General features: G+C 34.0%; 1 protein-coding gene across 2 annotated transcripts in view; it reads left to right on the forward strand.

Moving 5' to 3' along the window:
- The window catches only part of PROSER1 (proline and serine rich 1), a 48,378-nt gene that overhangs the window by 14,671 nt on the left and 15,622 nt on the right, over positions 1 to 18,085 (forward strand). For both annotated transcript variants that reach the window (XM_016208903.2, XM_016208904.2), the window contains exons 6-10: positions 1,783 to 1,893; positions 3,552 to 3,635; positions 4,891 to 4,969; positions 5,575 to 5,670; positions 9,128 to 9,172. In XM_016208903.2, the coding sequence (XP_016064389.1) occupies positions 1,783 to 1,893; positions 3,552 to 3,635; positions 4,891 to 4,969; positions 5,575 to 5,670; positions 9,128 to 9,172 (415 nt within the window). The remainder of the gene's footprint in view (positions 1 to 1,782; positions 1,894 to 3,551; positions 3,636 to 4,890; positions 4,970 to 5,574; positions 5,671 to 9,127; positions 9,173 to 18,085) is intronic.

An 18,085-nucleotide genomic window follows, 5' to 3' on the forward strand; every position in this document is an offset into this window, starting at 1 on the left:
TGTTAGCTAGGTTGAAGGAGACTCAGATATGACATCCACCTGCTGGCTCTGGTTGGGGGGCAGGGAGGGTCTCAGAAAAAGGAACAATGGCCTCTGCCAGCATTTTTATCTGGGAGAAAGCTGATCTTTCAGTTCTCCTCTGATATCAGACAATTCAGTTCCTCCCATGTTTCTAGTTCCTTTCAAGCTGCTTCCCTCACACTGGAGCTCAAAAGGAGTGAGTCAGAGTAAGTCTGTCTGCGGGCCCTTTCAGAGGAACTGCCTGGGACTGCAGCAGTCCTCCATCTCACTCAGGCACAATCCCCACTAGTTTTAACAGGCAGAAATTACGGAAATTTCTCTTCCTGTGAGCCCACATTTATTTACTTTAATAAGTTCTTCATTGGTTTTCTTAAGTTCTTTAAGGCATCAAGCATTTTGTGCTATAGTTTTTTTCCTAATAAAACATTCTGATCATCTCTCTTCCTTTCTCAGAAATAATCTGAGTGAGTATTCTATGTAATAGTCCCTCTGGTCAGTAGTCAACTTTTCTAGAAGGTATACTTGAAGAGCCTTTAAAATGTTCATACCTTTTGACCCAAACATGCTATCTAGGAATTTATTCTAAGTAAATAAGTAGAGATGTACAAAATAATATATAAGAGCATGTACCCTGGTACTATTTATAATACCCCCTAATTGAGATGATTTTTAGGGTTGGGGTATTAGTAGTGGGCTGGATTATATAGCTAATCATATGTTGAGTGAATTTATAAATCTAATATACCTCTACAATAAAATATATAATGCCATACATATTTTTAATTAGAACTACTTATACATAACTTTATATTCCTATAACAGTATAAATCTATTGGGATGTGTGTCACCTAATATAGTGTTTTACATTTATTTATTTATTTATTTATTTAAATTTTTAAAAAATATATCCTTATTGATTTGAGAGAGAGGAAGGGAGAGGGAGAGAGAGAGATAGAAACATGAATGATGAGAAAGTCATCATTGATCAGCTGCCTCCTGCACGCTTCTGCTTGGGATCGAGCCCGCAACCCAGTCACGTGCCCTAACGGAATCAAACCGCAATCTCCTAGATCCTAGGTCGATACTCAACTGCTGAGCCACTCCTGGCCTGGCTTAATAAGTATTTATTGAGCTCAGTATGGGTTAGGCACCATTTTAGAACCTGGGGATAAAATATTAAACAAACTAGACCAAAACCCAACTCTCAATATATCTCAAAGTTATGTAACATTATATGACCTGTGCCCAAATGACCTCCTTTTTTAACATTACAGCTCTTTAGATACCTGTGTCCCATGTTATTTGTTTGTGTTTCCTCCTCTAAGTTAAAAACTTTTTCAGATTGGAAACCATGTTTCTTTCATCTTAGTGATCTCCTTGCCTTGTCTGTAACATGAGGTTGGTGATTATAGAGTTGGACAATGTTATTTCTTGGTCCTTGGAGAAATGGGACATATTCAATAGTAAATGGACTTTTTTGCACACAGTTTACAAAACGCTTTGTAAACTGAGTCTAATAGTTGTGACATTAAAAACATTATGTTACCATTTTAATAATTTCATTTAAATAAAGTGATTTTTACTTATTAGTTTTGGTCATGTTTATCACTGTAAGTGCTGATTGATATAAGAACAGATTGAATGTGATGTTGTTCCTTAATTCATGTTTTTTAGCAGGGCTTTCCAAAATCTAGGATACTTAACTTTATGAGTTTATTTTATTTACTTATTTTTATCATTCTCTTCTTTTTTATCTTATAGGCTTTCAAGGCAGGCTGCAAAGCTCCTCATGCTATGATATCTTCCTGTGGAACAATCCCAGGAAATCCATATCCCAAAGGAAAACCTAGTCGCATAAATGGAATTTTCCCAGTAAGCATACTTTTATGGCTATATTTGAAACTTCTTGTGCCTAAGTATGAAATATAGCATAGTTATGATATTTAAAGAAAATGCCAGTTGATGAGGCTTCTACAAAGGAAGGGAATTTTATTATGTCAAAAACTTAATTCATATATTGAAAATTTATATATAAACTACATTAAAGTATTTTTGTAAAATGTACAGAAGAACAAGCCAAGCAGCAAAGAGGATGATTTTGCTTTATTTTGTTTTTCCAAATATTTTAGAAGCACAGATTTACATTTAGTAAAAGAACATCTCTCAGATTTTCAGTATTCCTCATAACACTTTCACAGTTAAGTATGTTAGGGAAAACTGTATGCAGTTTTTCCTTTCTGGAGAATCCCTTTGTATAATAAAGGCTCTGAGAGGTCTTGTAAAAAAGAAACTTGTTTTTATACCATCCAGTGTTTCTAAACTTCTTTGTAAACTAACTGTTTCAAAGAATCATATTTGTTATTGCAGTGTAATAAATAACCCTAAAACTTAGTGGCTTAAAACAGTAAATATTATCTCATGCAGTTGCTATGAATCAGGGATTTGGTAGTGGCTTAGCTTGGTTCTGGCTCAGGGTTTCTCATGAGGCTGCAGTTAGCTCCAACTATACTTCCAAAGTGGCTCAATTACGTGCCTGGCAAGTTAGTGTTAGTTGCTGGCAAGAGATTTTTGTTCTCCACCAGAAGAACTTTTCCATAGTGCTGGTTGAGTACCTCATGACATGACAGCTGACTTCCACCAGAGCAAATCATCTAGGAAAAGATAACTGGAATCTGTGCTTTCTGTTATGACTTAGCCTTATAAGTCAACTAACATTGCTGGAATATCCTATTTGTTGCACACGTTAGCCCTATTCATTCTGGAAGGGGACTGCACAGGGCATGTTGGAGGTAAGGGTCCCTGGGGACCATCTTGAAAGTTAGCTTCCAATCATTTAAGGATACACACTGTTAGAGTGACAAAATGTAATATCCTGTCAACTTATTCTGGTCTGTTAATTATAGCAGCCTTGAATGAGGTCTCATTTGCCTTTGTATAATATAAACTATCACACTTAATGGTTATAGAGAACACCATTTTTTGTCACCTAGTTTCAGCTGTAATACAGGTACTCTTTGATTCTTTGAGTATTACACCTACTATAGTATTGGAAGTCTATTTCTGATTGCACCTATTGTGGAGGGAAAAAGTTAAAACATGCTTTATCTTGTTCTATCATCCTCATATGTATTATGTGTGTACTTCTGAGCACCCCCTCTACCTGTTATGAGGTTTCTGTGGCAGAGGAGTGTTGAGGACCTTGTCAGGGTCATGCATCCAGTGCAGGATTGGGTCTGGAATCCGTGTCTTTAAATGCCTACCAGGTCCTTTTATTCACTATAATACAGGCATACCTCATAGATATTGTGGGTTCAATTCCAGACCACCTCAATAAAGGGAGTACCACAATAAAGCAAGTTGTAATCTTTTTATTGGTAGAGGTCTTGCCTTCGATGTAAAAAATGCAATTATTTGAAGTATAGTAAAGGAAAAGCACAATAAAATGAGATATGTCTGTATAGTAAGTGTTTTCTTTGTTTTTGCTTTAGGGTTATTAAAAGTCTCACTTCTTTTTCTTTTTCTTTTTATAGGGAACTCCTTTGAAAAAAGATGGTGAAGACTGTACCAATGAAGGCAAAGGAATAGCTGCACGGATTCTTGGACCATCCAAACCAGTATGTTTAGAAAATAAGTGATGAAAAAGGTCATAACTCTTATACGTAGTTTTCTGTCTGTTCAAAGCATAAATTCTTTTTTGCATTGTGGACTTCAAAATATACTACAAACTCTTAGCAAGTGCATGGTCTAGGACAATATAGTAAAATTAGTTAATAGTGCTAAGGGCCCTTTTGAGTTGAATGTTTTATTTTACAGTGAAATTTGCTTTTATTTTTTTCTCCAGCCACATTTAGTTGTTCACTTGGAGTTACAGAGTCTGGAGAGTTCTCTTTAAGATTGTGGTTTGGCAGAATTAGTATTAGTGTTAGTAAAACAAGACAGAAACAGGAGATTGAGAGTATTTTCAAGGGAGTGATAATAATTGATTGGAATATAAACTGAACAGATGACAACCTTGTGGCTTGAAGGATCATTGGAGTTGAAGTACTACAGGCCTTCACACAGCCACCTTGCAGTTCCTGCCTGTCTACCTGATAAGAACTCCCATGGCAGTTGTTTATAGAAAAATAGTTACAGATCATAATTTTGCATAAGACTAGTGCATCATACAGGACTGCCATTATGAGAGATAGAAAGAATCTGACAGCAAAGGACCTTTTAAGTGGAGCCTGCAGCAAGGGTATAAGTGCATGCTTCCTCTAGCAGGCGTGCTTGCTTATATGCGTGAGTCTCTTTCTCATTAAAAGTATAGTATTTCGGCCCTAGCCAGTTTTGATCAGTGGTTAGAGCATTGGCCTGTGGACTGAAGGGTCCAGAGTTCAATTCCGGTCAGGGGCACATACCTCGGTTGCTGGCTTGGCTCCAGTCAGGGCTCGTGCAGGAGGCAACCTATCGATGTTTCTCTCTCTCTCCCTTCCACTCTCTATAAAGCAATGGAAAAAATATCCTTGGGAGAGGATTAAAAAAAACCACAGCATTTCGCTTAGCTAAGGATACCTCTGGTTCTCTAGAGATTAATTCTTTTAATGTTCTTTGCTATAAGTTCCATCAAAGATGAAAGATTTGTGGGTTTCAAAAGGCAAAAAAGATTAAAATACTGAATTCATAATTCCAGTCTATGTTCTGCTACATTTGTCAGAATGCTGAATGCTAAAGAAAACAGTGCTTTTTTTCTTTCAAAAAGAAAAGAGGGTAAGAATGCTTTGCTGGGCCTCTTAGGACTAAATATTTTGAAACGAGTTGTGTTTTGTTTTGCCAACAGACAGCTTGATTGGTTTTCTTCTAATTGCTGTACTTTGTCCCCTCACCTAGCCTCCTTCAACATACAATCCACATAAACCTGTTCCTTATCCAATACCTCCATGCCGGCCACATGCAACTATTACACCAAGTAAGAAGTTCCTCCATATTTTACATTTTTTCATTTTGTTCTTTACTTATTAAATTGAAAGTAAATATTGGTATATATACTTGGGAAATCTCAAAACTTATGAAATGTGTTATCTTTTCCACAGTGAGCTACTAGTGTCTTGGTCTACAACAATGCAACAGTTTATTTAGGATATTTTCCTTTTGCTAAATGAATTACAGATTATTTTTAACCTTTATTATCTTGGGTTTTCTTTTTGATAAATCATCTTGAATCCCTTTTTGATAGTTGGCGTTCAAAGTCATCCTTAATGCACTTAACTTTAAATGGTCAAGTGTAAATTATTTGACAGAAAGGAGAAATAATTTCAGTATGGCAGATTCTGCCTGCCATGCTATTTGGTGAGCTTAAGTCTGGATTCAGCATACAGTGTTGGAAATAGGAATCTCCAGTTATCTTATTTGATCTGTTTTCACCTAATCCTAGATCCAGACCTTCACATAAAATGCAACTCTATTATATAACAGTTTTAAAAATAAATTAGATGAGTGCATTAATATAGCTTGAACTCCTGGTAACAAAGTGATAATAAGTTACATATTTTTTCTATTATATTTTTATTTTAGGTGCTTATAACAATGCAGGTCTGGTACCATTGGCCAATGTCATAGCTCCTGGAGTACCCCCTCCACCTCCATATACTCCTAATCCAGCAGGAGCAGGTAAACTATTATTATGGGGTATTCAAAGTAAATAAATTATTCATGCACAAATGGTACATTTGGAGGGGATAGCTGTTGTTATAAAAGAGGAGCACAAATTTAAGAGCCTGATGATGAATCTTAGTGTGATATACAGGTTGCACTAGAGTGCTCTTGGCCTACGTGCATGAACATGAGCAGGTTGTAGAACGAATCACTTTGACAGAAAAAGTATAATTGACTTAATGTCACCATTTGGACAAATTAATTCTACCATGGGGAAGAAAGTCTTAAAATAAGGAGGTGCTTAGAGGGCTTAAACTCTTCCCTAGCACTTTCTAGTTAACCTTTTTCTTTGGGTCTATTGGGAACATGGAATAAGAAGTACAAGTATTTTTTTCTATGTATTGCCAAACTGTTCTCCAAAAAGACTGCTAATTTATACCTGCTGGTAAGAGTATATGAGTGTACAGTTTCTTCACATCGTTTACCAGCCAGAATGGTTCTGTTTGCAGCTGAGTACTCTGGCTGATGAGAGTTGCAAAACACTCTTTCCAAAATACATCGTTTTATTTCTTGTCCTTGTTTGTGGTATCTTTTACCTTTAGATTTTTACATTTTTGCATAGACAAATAGATTCTATGAAAGAAAAACTGGAATCCTGTTATCTCAGTTCAGATCTTATTAACCCTAGGTAGTCCAGGTAATTTAGGTCTTGTGAGATTCCTACTCCATCTCCATCTGGAATTTATATTCATATAGGGGTGAAGTAGAGGTTCATCTTACCTTTTTCCCCAGATGATAGTTATTTGTGCCAGCATCATTTATTTATTTTCTCTACTGCTTTGAAATACCACATTTAAGTTTTCATATACACACATGGCTCTAATTTTGTTTTGTTTTTTACTCTGTTTCAATATAGTTATTTTAGGTTGTGATATGATTAGCATATTTATAGTGTGGTCTGGTATCTGATAAGGCGAGCTTTGTCTCACAATATTTTTATATTTTTTAAACTATTTTTGGAAATTTATCCTTTCCTCTGAAGTTTAAGATCATTTTATGCGATTTAAAACAGTTGAATTTATGTGTATATAGTTATATAGTAATTTTGAGATTTTTATAATATTAAGTCCTATCATTCAATTATATATATGTCGTTATATCGTGTCAAGTAGTAGTGTTTTTTCCCCCAGAGCTTATTTTCTCTCTTTCAGGATTTTGTAGTTTTCTTAATCATAGGTTCTTTGTCTTACGTTTGTCTCTAGGGATTTTAAAAGTGTTTTTTTGTTGCAATTTTAAATGAAATATTTTATTTCTACATACTTATTACTAATTACCTATTTTTTTTCCTTGAAAGTGTTTTGATTTTCCTAGGTAAAAAAAATGTCAGCTTGAGTTATACTTTACTATAAAATATTTCCTTTTTCCCTGGCCTTATGGAGTATTAATATTGTCTTAATTCCTTTTCGTTTTTATTTTACAGAAGTATTTTGCCTGTATATTTATTTTCAGATTTTTTAGGGATTTGATTATTTGGTAGGTTATGTGGTTTCTGAATGGATTCTGATTATTAAACTAGTGAGGAAGAGACTTAATAGGAATTCCCAACAACTATAAAAGTTACATATTTGTTCTTAGTCCTTCCATTTTATTTTTATTCATTATTCTTTTATCACAGTTTTCATATTAAAAATTTTATCTTTTATTGCTAGTGATCACCTTCATATTCTTCATGGCTGTCAATATACAAAAATTAAAAACAGCTGTTTTGTACTCGACCATTTGACTTTGTACTCCCTCTCCTTCTTTTTATCCATTTATGTTTTGTTGGGATACTCTACATTTTTATTTCTGTGCCTCTGAACTTATGGCTTCTTACTCTTTCTTCTGTTCTTTGATTTCCTGCCCTGATATGTTCATTCTAATTTTCTTTTAATAGAAAATTTTTCTAAGTAGTTTCTTCAAAAAGGACACACATGTAGGCTGATAGATTGAGAAACCGATTCTAGTTAATTTTATCACTACCTTAGTCTCTTACTGTAAGCTTACAAAGAAAAGTTTCCTCATCTTTAGAGTTCAGAAATGTCTTTAATCTTGGAGTTTAGATATTTCACCACAGTGTCCAGGTGTGTATCTTATCATTAATCTTTCCTGGAACTCTGTAAGACCTTTGGATATGAAAGAAGACTCAAGTCTTTAAAGCTTAAGAAATTTCGTTTTTATTTCTATAATTTTTGCTTTTTCATGTGTTCTTTTTTCTCTGGTACTCTTATTTTGCACTGTATTTGTCTTCTAAGTCACTTATCTATTCACATATGATACCTTTTGTTTTGTATTTTTGCCATTTTCAATGGGATTTTTTTTGTTTCTTATTTCTACCTTAGTAATTTAGCTTTTAGTAATATTTCTAATCTTTACCATTCTTTACATTTATTATTTTGGAGTTGTATTTTTGTATCTAAAAGTCTTCACTTTCTTTGCTTATATCTTACAGTATTATATGTGTATGTGTTCTTAATTTGTATCACAGGTTTTTAAAGTTCTTTTTCTTTTATTGCATTTTTATTGGTAGACACCACCTTTTCTAGTTGTTCATTTGTATTACGTTCCATAAACAGGATATGTTCTCTTTTGCTTGACTGTCAGGGCTGTGGGTTCCTTTTTTGCCCTTACACATGCCACATTATTGGTTTCTTGGGCAGTTATTGTCGTGCAATGAGAGGTAGTTTTTCCCCCATTGTATCTTTGACCAACGGTTTGGTTAGACAAGTCCTTTCCCACGGTAGGTGCAAAGGAGTGTGGTTTAGGTTGTCAGTCTCACTGGCATCAACTCAGTCCAAACTAGGGTAGTTCCCCTAGACAGCTCCTAGCATAGAGCCTTTTTTATAGCTGAGTGCAACAAGTGAGCAGGGCCACTTTCTTTCCCTTTGACTGGGTGATCCACATGGCTTGCAAGATTGGTTCCTCAGATGGCAGTGGATTCTGCACTCAACATCTGACTCCCACGTCTGAGTCTTTCCTTTCCACTGTTATAGGGAGTGGTGCTCAGAAGTAACTGTCTGTCAGCTTCCCCAGTGACAGTGGTTCCTTTCTGTACTCCATATGCAGGCTATACTTTCTTCTGGGTTGCACACATAGGCCACCATCTTTACAGAAAATGTTCTTAAGTCTTAAATATATCTATTAAATAACAATGTTTATTTAAAACCTTATAAATTAAGGAGAAATTGGGGGGAGGAGTGTGTGTAGGTGTAGGATCAATTATTCATAATCCTATCATTTTATATATAGTTACTACTGTGATTTTTGCTTATTTTTCCCCCCTTGGCATACATTGCTTTTTGTAACATAGTATACATTCATATCCTGGGTTTTTCTTTATTTGACCCCAATCGCTGATTATTGTTATTACAGTGGTAAATAATCTGACTAAAACTTGAAATCAACTTTTATTTGTTTATTTATTTTCATATAGAAAATGAAGACCTTTCCAATCAGTCAAAACCTACACAGAATCAAAGTAAGTACCAAGCTTGATTCAGAGATAATTGATTTCTGTCTTGATTGTTTGGTCTGTTATTCACAGATAACAATTTGAATTGAGTGTATTTTGGAATCTTTATGCTTTGGGGAAAGTTCCTGGTTAAAGAATTTAACTGATCTGTACTTGCCAAAAGAGACTTAATTGTGGTACATTTTATAGATACAACATGAAATGCACATATTAACTGGTTTTAAAATTAACCATATACCTTTATATCATATTTGCGAAGTATTCAATGTAATCTAACTGCTATGTGGGTTATATTCACATTCACTTTGCATTATGTGATATTGGAAACCTAATTTCTTTTTTAATATAAACATAGATATGATAAAAACCCTTTTGAGGAAAATGTTATGTCAGATACTGTAATTTTTTTAAATTAAAAACAGGGTTTTCATTATCCTTTTTCAATTGCAATTGACATTTAATACTATATTAATTTCAAATGTACACTAGAATGGTTAGACATATAACTTTTGAAGTGATCCTCCCAGTAAGTTTAATACCCACCTGGCACCATACATAGTTATTACAATATTGACTCTATTCCCAATGCTGTACTTTACACCCCCATGACTATTTTCTAAATGCCAATTTGTAATTCTTAATCCCTTCACTTTTTCACCAGTCCCCTCAACCCTCAATTTGTTCCTGGTATCTATGAATCTGTTTCTGTTTTGTTTGTCCATTTACTTTGTTTTTAGATTTTACATATAAGTAAAATCATATGGTATTTGTCTTTCTCTGACTGATTTATTTCACTTAACAAAAAACCCTCTAGGTCCATCCATGTTGTCACAAATGGTAATATTTTATTATTTTTTTATGGCCGAGTAGTATTCCATTGTATATATGTACCAACTTTTCTTTATCCATTCATCTGTACATGGACACTTAGGTTCTTTCCATACCTTGGCTATTGAACATATTGTTGCAGTGAATATAGGGATGCATATATCTCTTCAAATTATTGTTTTGGATTTCTTAAGATAAATATGCAGAAGTGGTATTGCTATTTTGAATTTTTTGAGGAATCTCCATACTGTTATTCATACTGGCTGCACTAATTTGCAGTGCCACCAGCAGTACACTAGAGTTCCCTTTTCTACACATCTTTGCCAACACTTGTTTGTTGATTTATTGATGACAGCCATTTTGACAGGAGTGAGCTTATAACTCATTGTGGTTTTAATTTGTATTTCTCTGATATTTAGTGACATTGAGCATCTTTTTCTTTACCCCATTGTATATTCTTTCCTCTTTTGTTATAGATTAATTGACCATATATGGGTGGGCTTATTTCTGAGCTCCTTATTCTTATTCATTGATCTATATTTTAGTTTTTATATCAGTACCAGCCTTGTAGTATGGTTTGATATAAGGTAGCATGGTACCTCCAACTTTATTCTTTCTCAAGATTGCTTTGGCTATTCTGAGTCTTTTTATTATTTTATATAAATTTTAGGATTATTCTAATTCTGTGAAAAATGTCATTGATATTTTGGTAGGGACTACTTTGAATCTAAATTGCTTTGGGTAGTATTTATATTTTAACAATGTTGATTCTTCCTACCCATATCTTGCCATTTATTTGTACCTTCTATATCTATCTTCAATGTCTTATAGTTTTCCGAGTTTAGCTCTTTTACCTTCTTGGTTAAATGTAATCCTAGTATTTTGTTCTTTTTGATGCAGTTGTAAATGAGATTGTTTTCTTAATTTCTCTTTCTGGTAGTTTGTTATTGGTATATAAAAATGCAACCAATTTCTGAATATTAATTTTGTCATCTACTTTATTGAAGTTGTTTATTAGTTTTAATAGTTTTTTGGTAGAATCTTTTAGGTTTCTTTCTCTATAGTAGTATGTCATCTGCAAATAATGATAGTTTCACTTTTTTTCCTAAGTTGGATGCCTTTTATTTCTTGTCTGATTGCTGTGTCTAGAACTTCAATTACTATGTTGAATATAAGTGGTGAAAGTCGACATCCTAGTCTTTTTCCTGATCTTAAGGAAAATGCTTTTAACTTTTTACCATTGAGAATGAGTTATCTGTGGGTTTGTGATGTATGGTCTTTGTTATGTTGAGGTATATTTCCTGTATTCCCAATTTGCTGAGATTTTTTATCATAAATAGATGCTGGTTTTTGTCTAATGCTTTTTCTTCATCTATCAATATTATCACATGATTTTTACACTTCATTTTGTTTATAATGTATATCATGTAAGTTGATTTGTGGTTAATCAACAACCTTGCATACCAGGAATAAATCCCACTTGAGCATGGTATATAATATTTTTAATGTATTGCTGAATTTGAATTGCTAATATTTTGTTAAAGATTTTTATATTATGTTTAATCAGAGATATTGGCCTATAATTATTTATTTATTTATTTATTTAGTAATGTCTTTGTTTTGTTTTGGTGTCAGGTTAATGCTGGCCTCATAAAATGCTCTTGGGAGCCTTATTTCTTCTTTAGTGGTTTGGATTAGCTTGAGAAGGATGGGTGTTAATTCTTCTTTGAATATTTGGAAAAATTCACAGGTGAAGCCATCTGGTCTAGGAGTTTTGTGTGTTGGGAATTTTTTGATTGTTGTTTTAATTTCATTAGTAATTATCAGTTTGTTCTGATTTTCTGTTTCTTCTTGATGTAGTATTGGAGGATGTATGTTTTTAGGAATTTATGCATCTTGTCCAGGTTTTCCAATTTGTTGGCATATAATTTTTCATGGTATTTTCTTATAATCCTTTTTAAAAATGTATTTATTTATTTGCATACTGTCTCTAAGGAGGGGAAACAATAGATTATTATCTTTTAAATAACAGTTATTGAGATAAAAGTCACTCTTAAGTGCAATGCAGGGATTTTAGTATGTTCACAAAGTTGTACATCCATCATTGCCATCTAATTCTAGATCCTTTGTGTTTTTGTGATGTCAGTTTTCACTTCTTTTTTATTTCTTACTTTATTTATTTGTGTTCTCTATTTTTTTCCTGATTGAGTCTGATTGAAGGTTTATCAACTTTATCTTTTAAGAAAACCAGCTCTTGGTTTCATTGATCTTTTGTGTTGTTTTTAGACTGTATTTCATTTATTTCTTCTCTGATCTTTATTCTTTTTTTCTACTCTTTTGTTGTTCTTTTTCTGGTTTCTTTAGGTGTAAGGTTAGATTTTCCCTTAATCATTTCCCTTGTTTCTAGAGGTAGGCCTATATTTCTATGAATTTCCCCTCTTAGAACTATTTTTGCTGTGTCCTATAGATGTTGGATCATTGTGTTTTTATATTTTTCTCAAGGTACCTTTTGATTTCCTCCTTGATGTAATTTTTAACCCATTCATTGTTTAGTAGCATATTAATTAGCCTCCATGTCTTTGTGTTTCCAGTTTCCTTCTTGTAATTGATTTCTAGTTTCATACTATTGTGATTGGAGAGATGATTGTTATGATTTCAGTCTTCTTAAATTTATTTCGACATGTTTTGTGGCCTAACGTGATCTGTCCTGGAAAATATTCCATGTGCACTTGAGAAGAGTATATATTCTGCTGCTTTGGGGTAAAATGTTCTAAAATTTCAATTAAAAACATCAAATCTAATGTGTCTTTTAAGGTTGGTGTTTCCTTACTTGTTTTCTATGTGGATGATCTATCCAGTGATGTCAATGGGGTGTTAAAGTCCCCCACCATGATTATAATACTGTTGATCCTTATATGCCTGTTAATATTTGCTTTATATATTTAGATGCTTCATGTTGGGTATGTTACTGTTTACAAGGGCTATATTTTCTTACTGGATTGATCCCTTTATCATTATGAAATGTCCATCTTTGTCTCTTGTTGTAGCCTTTGTCCTAAAGCCTTTATTGTCTGATATTAGTATTGCTGCATCCGCTGTTTTTTTGTTTCTATTTGCATACATATCTTTTTCCATCCCTTCAGTTTTAGTCTGTGTGTCTTTGTCTGAAGTGGGTCTCTCAGAGGCAGCATATGTGTGAGTCTTGTGTTCTTATCCACTAGGATACCCTATGTCCTTTGATTGGAGCATTTAATCCATTTACATTTTAAATAATTATTAATAAGAATGTAGTTATTGCCATTTTATTGTTTTTCTGATTGTTTTGTAGTTCTTTGTTTCTTATTCTCTCGCTCTCTCTCATCTCTTGTACGTTGATGACTCTCTGTAGTGTTGTGATTAGGTTCTTTTCTCTTTATTTTTCGTATAGCTCTTAGAGAATTTGGCTTGTGTTACCATGCACTGCATATAAACCAAGCTATGTTTATAGCAATCTATTTTAAGTTTATGGTTGGTTAAGTTTGGACTCATTCTAAAATCGCTCCATTTTTACTCACCCCAGCATGTTTATGTTTTGTCATTATGTTTTACTTATTTTGTGTGTGTGTCTTCCTAAATCTGTGTTGTAATTATACATGATCTTCCTACTTTTGCCTTTTAACATTTGCACTAGCTTCGTAGTTGGTTGAGTCACTGCTTTTATTATGTGTTTGCAATTGTCAGTGAGAGGTTTTGGGGTTTTTTTTTTCTTCAGTATTTTCTTATTTATAGTTTCTTTTTTTTTCTATAAAGAAGTCCGTTTAACAGTTCTTATAATACTGGTTTGGTGTTGATGAACTTCTTTAACTTTTTTTTGTCTTGGAAGCTTTTTATCTCTCCTTTTTTTCTTTTTAAAACAAAGTTTTTTGTTTTTATTGATGTTTAGAGAGGAACGGAGAGGGATCGGTAGAAACATGGATGAGAGAGAAACATCATTGACCTGCTGCCTCCTGCTCACCGCCTGCTGGGGACTAAGCCCACAAACCGGGCATGTGCCCTGACCTGGAATCAAACAGTGACCTCCTGGTTCCTGGGTCTATGCTCAACCACTGAGCAACTCTGGCTGGGCATCTTCTTCCATTCTAAATCATAGCCTTACTGGGTAGAGTAATCTTGGTTGCAGGTCCTTGCTTTTCATCATTCTGAATATTTCATGTCAATCTTTTCTAGCCTGCGAAGCTGCTGTTGAGAAATTAGCTGACAGTCTGTGGGAGCTCCTTTCTATATAACTAATTGCTTTTCTCTTGTTGCTTTTAAGATTCTCTCTTTGTTCTTTAATCTTTGCATTTTATTTATGATGTGTCTTCATGTGGTACTCTTTGGGTTTATCTTATTTGGTACCCTCCACCCTTCCTGGACTTGTATGTCTATTTCCTTTACCAGGTTAGGGAACTTTTCAGTCATTATTTCTTCAAATAGGTTTTCAATTCCTTGCTCTCTCTTTTACTCTGGTACCCCTATAATGCAAATGTAGGTACTCTTGTCCCAGAGGTCTCTTAAACTCTCTTTATTTTATTTTATTTTATTTTACTGTTTTATTTTAATTTTTTTAATAGTAATATTTTATTAAATTGATTGGGGTGACAGTGGTTAATATGAACATATAAGTTTCAGGTGTAGGTTTCTGTGTTACAAGATCTGTATGTTGCTCTGTGTGCCCATCACCCAAAGTCATATCTTCTCCGATCACCTTATATTAAGATTCCCTTCACTCTCCACACCTACTCCCTTCCCTCTGGCAACCACCACACTGCTATTTTTGTCCACAAGTTTCAGTTAGATATCCCACATATGAGTGAAATCATACGGTTCTTAGCTTTTTCTGACTGACTGACTTCACTTTGTGTAATACTCTCAAGGTCCATCCATGTTGTTACAAATAGCAGTATTTCATCCTTTCTTATGGCTGAGTAGTATTCCATCCTGTACATGTACCACATCTTCTTTATCCAGTCTTCTGTTGCAGGACACTTTGGTTGTTTCCATGTCTTGGCTACCATGAATAATGCTGCAGTGAACTTGGGGGTGCATATATCTTTTCTAATACATGTTTTCAAGTTTTTCAGATATATACCCAGGAGAGGGATTGCTGGGTCGTATGGTAGCTCCATTCTTAATTTTTTGAGGAATCACCATACTGCTTTCCATAGTGGTTGTACCAGTCTACATTCCCACCAGCAATCATTGAGGGTTCCCTTTTCTCCACAACCTCTGCAACACTTGTTATTGCTTGTCTTGTCAATAATAGCTGCGCTAACAGGTGTGAGGTGGTACCTCATTGTAGTTTAGATTTACATTTCCCGAACTGCTAGTGATGTTGAACATCTTTTCATATTGGCTGTTCGTATGTCTACTTGGGAGAGGTGCCTGTTCAGGTCCTCTGCTCACTTTTCGATTGGGTGCTTTGTGTGTTTGGTGTTGAGTTTTATGAGTTCTTTACATATTTTGGAAACTGAACCTTTGTCAGAGCAACTGTTTGCAAATATCATCTTCCATCTGGTTGGTTGCCTCTTTGTTTTGTTGTCAGTTTATTTTGCTGTGCAGAAGCTTTTTAGTTTGCTATAGCCCCATTCATTTATTTTTGCCTTTACTTCCCTTCACTTTGGGGTAAAGTTCATAAAATGTTCCCTATGACCAAGGTTCATAAGTTTGATACCTATGTTTTCTTCTATGTAACTTACTGTTTTGGGTCTCACATTTAGGTCTTTGATCCATTTTGAGTTCATTTTTGCCCACAGGGACAAACTAATCCAGTTTCATGTGGCTTTCTAGTTTTCCCAGCACCATTTATTGAAGAGACTGTCTTTACTCCAATGTGTATTTCTAGCTCCTTTGTCAAAAATCATCTGCTCATATACATGTGGTTTTATACTGGGCTCTCTATTCTATTCTACTGATCTGTGTGTCTGTTTCTGTGCCAGTACCCTGCTGTCTGATTATCGTAGTTCTGTAGTATAATTTGATGTCAGGTAGTGTGATACGTCCAGCTTCATTCTTTTTTCTCAGGATTGCTTTGGTCATTTTTGGTTCCACACAAATCTGATGATTTCTCCTTCTATTTCTTTAAGAAAATGACATTGGTATTTTGATGGGAATTGCATTAAATCTGTATATTGCTTTTGGTAATATGGCCATTTTAACTATGTTGATTCTTCCAATCCATGAACACAGAATATTTTTCCATTTTGTTGCGTCTTTTTCAATGTCTTTTAATAATGCTTTGTAATTTCAGTATATAGCTCTTTCACGTTCTTTGTTAAATTTATTCCTAGGTATTTTATTCTTTTGGCTGCAATTGCAAAAGGCATTGTTTTTTTTTTTTCATTTCCTTTTCTGAAGTTTTGTTGTTAGTATACAGGAAGGCAATGGATTTTTGTACATTGATTTTTTTATCCTGCAACTTTATTTTATTTATTTATTGTTTCTAATAGTTTTTTGGTGGAGTCTTTAGGGTATTCTAAATACAGAGTCATGTCATCTGCAAAAAGTGACAGTTTTATTTCTCCCCATTTGGATGCATTTTATTTCTTTCTCTTGCCTTATTGCTTATTTCTCTTGACTTCCAAACTATGTTGAATAAGAATGGTGGACATCCCTGTCTTGTTCCTGATCTTAGAGGAAAAGCTTTCAGTTTTTCACTATTGAATATGAGATTGGCTGAGGATTTATCAGATAAGACCTTCATTATGTTAAGATACTTTCCTTCTATTCCTATTTTATTGAGTGTTTTAATCATAAATGGATGTTGCATCTCATCAGTGCCTTTTCTGCATCTATTGATAAGATCGTATGATTTTCATGCTTTCTTTTGTTAATGTGGTGTATTACATTGATCAATTTACGTATGTTGAACCATCCCTGTGCCCCTGGAATGAACCCCACTTGATTGTGATGTATTATTTTTTTGATGTACTGCTCTATTTGGTTTGCTAGTATTTTGTTTAGGATTTTTGCATCAGTATTCCTCAGAGATATTGGTCTGTAGTTTTCCTTTTTGTGTGTTATCCTTGCCAGATTTTGGTATCAGGGTTATATTGGCCTCATGAAATGTGTTAGGAAATACTGCCTTGTCTTCAATTTTTTGGAAGAATTTGAATAGGATAGGTTTTAACTCTTCTTTGAACATTTGGTAGAATTTTGCTGGTGAAGCCATCTGGTCCTGGACTTTTGTTTTTTTGGTAGGTTTTTTATGGTTTAAATTTCATCGCTGCTGATCCATCTATTTAGATTTTCCATTTCTCCATGATTTACTCTAGGAAGGCTATGTATTTCTAGGAACTTATCTATTTCTTCTAAGTTACTGAATTTGGTGGAATAGTCTTTCATAATATTCTAGTATGATCCTTTGTATATCTGTGATGTCTGTGGTGACTTCTCTCTCATTTCTGATTTTGTTTATATGGGTCTTTTTTTTCCTTAGTGAGTCTATCCAGGGGTTTGTCAATTTTATTAATCTTTTCAGGGAACGAGCTCTTTGTTTTAGTAATTTTTTTGTATAGTCTTTTTGTTCTCTATTTAATTAAATTCTGCTCTAATTTTTATGATTTCCTTTCTTCTGCTAACTTTGGGTTGCTTTTGTTCTTTTTCTAGTTGTTTAAGATGTGATGTTAGGCTGTTTACTTGGCATTTCTCTTTGTTTCTTGAGGTAGACCTGTAATGATACAAACTTCCCTCTTATTTCTGCTTTTGTTGCATCCCAGAAGTTTTGATATGTAGTATTCTCATTCTCATTTGCCTGTATATATCTTTTGATCTCATCTTTTATTTCTTCTTTGTCCCAGTCATTTTTTAGTAGTATGTTGTTTAATCTCCATGTATTTGTGGGTTTCTTCCTTTTTGCAGTTGATTTCTGATTTCAAGGCATTGTGGTCAGAGAATATGCTTGGTATAATTTTAGTCTTCTTGAATTTGTTGATGCTAGTTTTGTTACCCAACATAGGTCTATCTTTGAGAATGTTCCATGTGCACTGGAGAAGAATGTATAATCTGATGTTCTGGGATGAAAAGCTCTGTAAATGTCAATTATGTCCATTTAGTCTAGTGTTTCTTTTAAAG

The sequence above is a fragment of the Miniopterus natalensis genome, chromosome 2 (genome assembly GCF_054644295.1).
Source record: "Miniopterus natalensis isolate mMinNat1 chromosome 2, mMinNat1.hap1, whole genome shotgun sequence".
NCBI lineage: Eukaryota > Metazoa > Chordata > Mammalia > Chiroptera > Miniopteridae > Miniopterus > Miniopterus natalensis.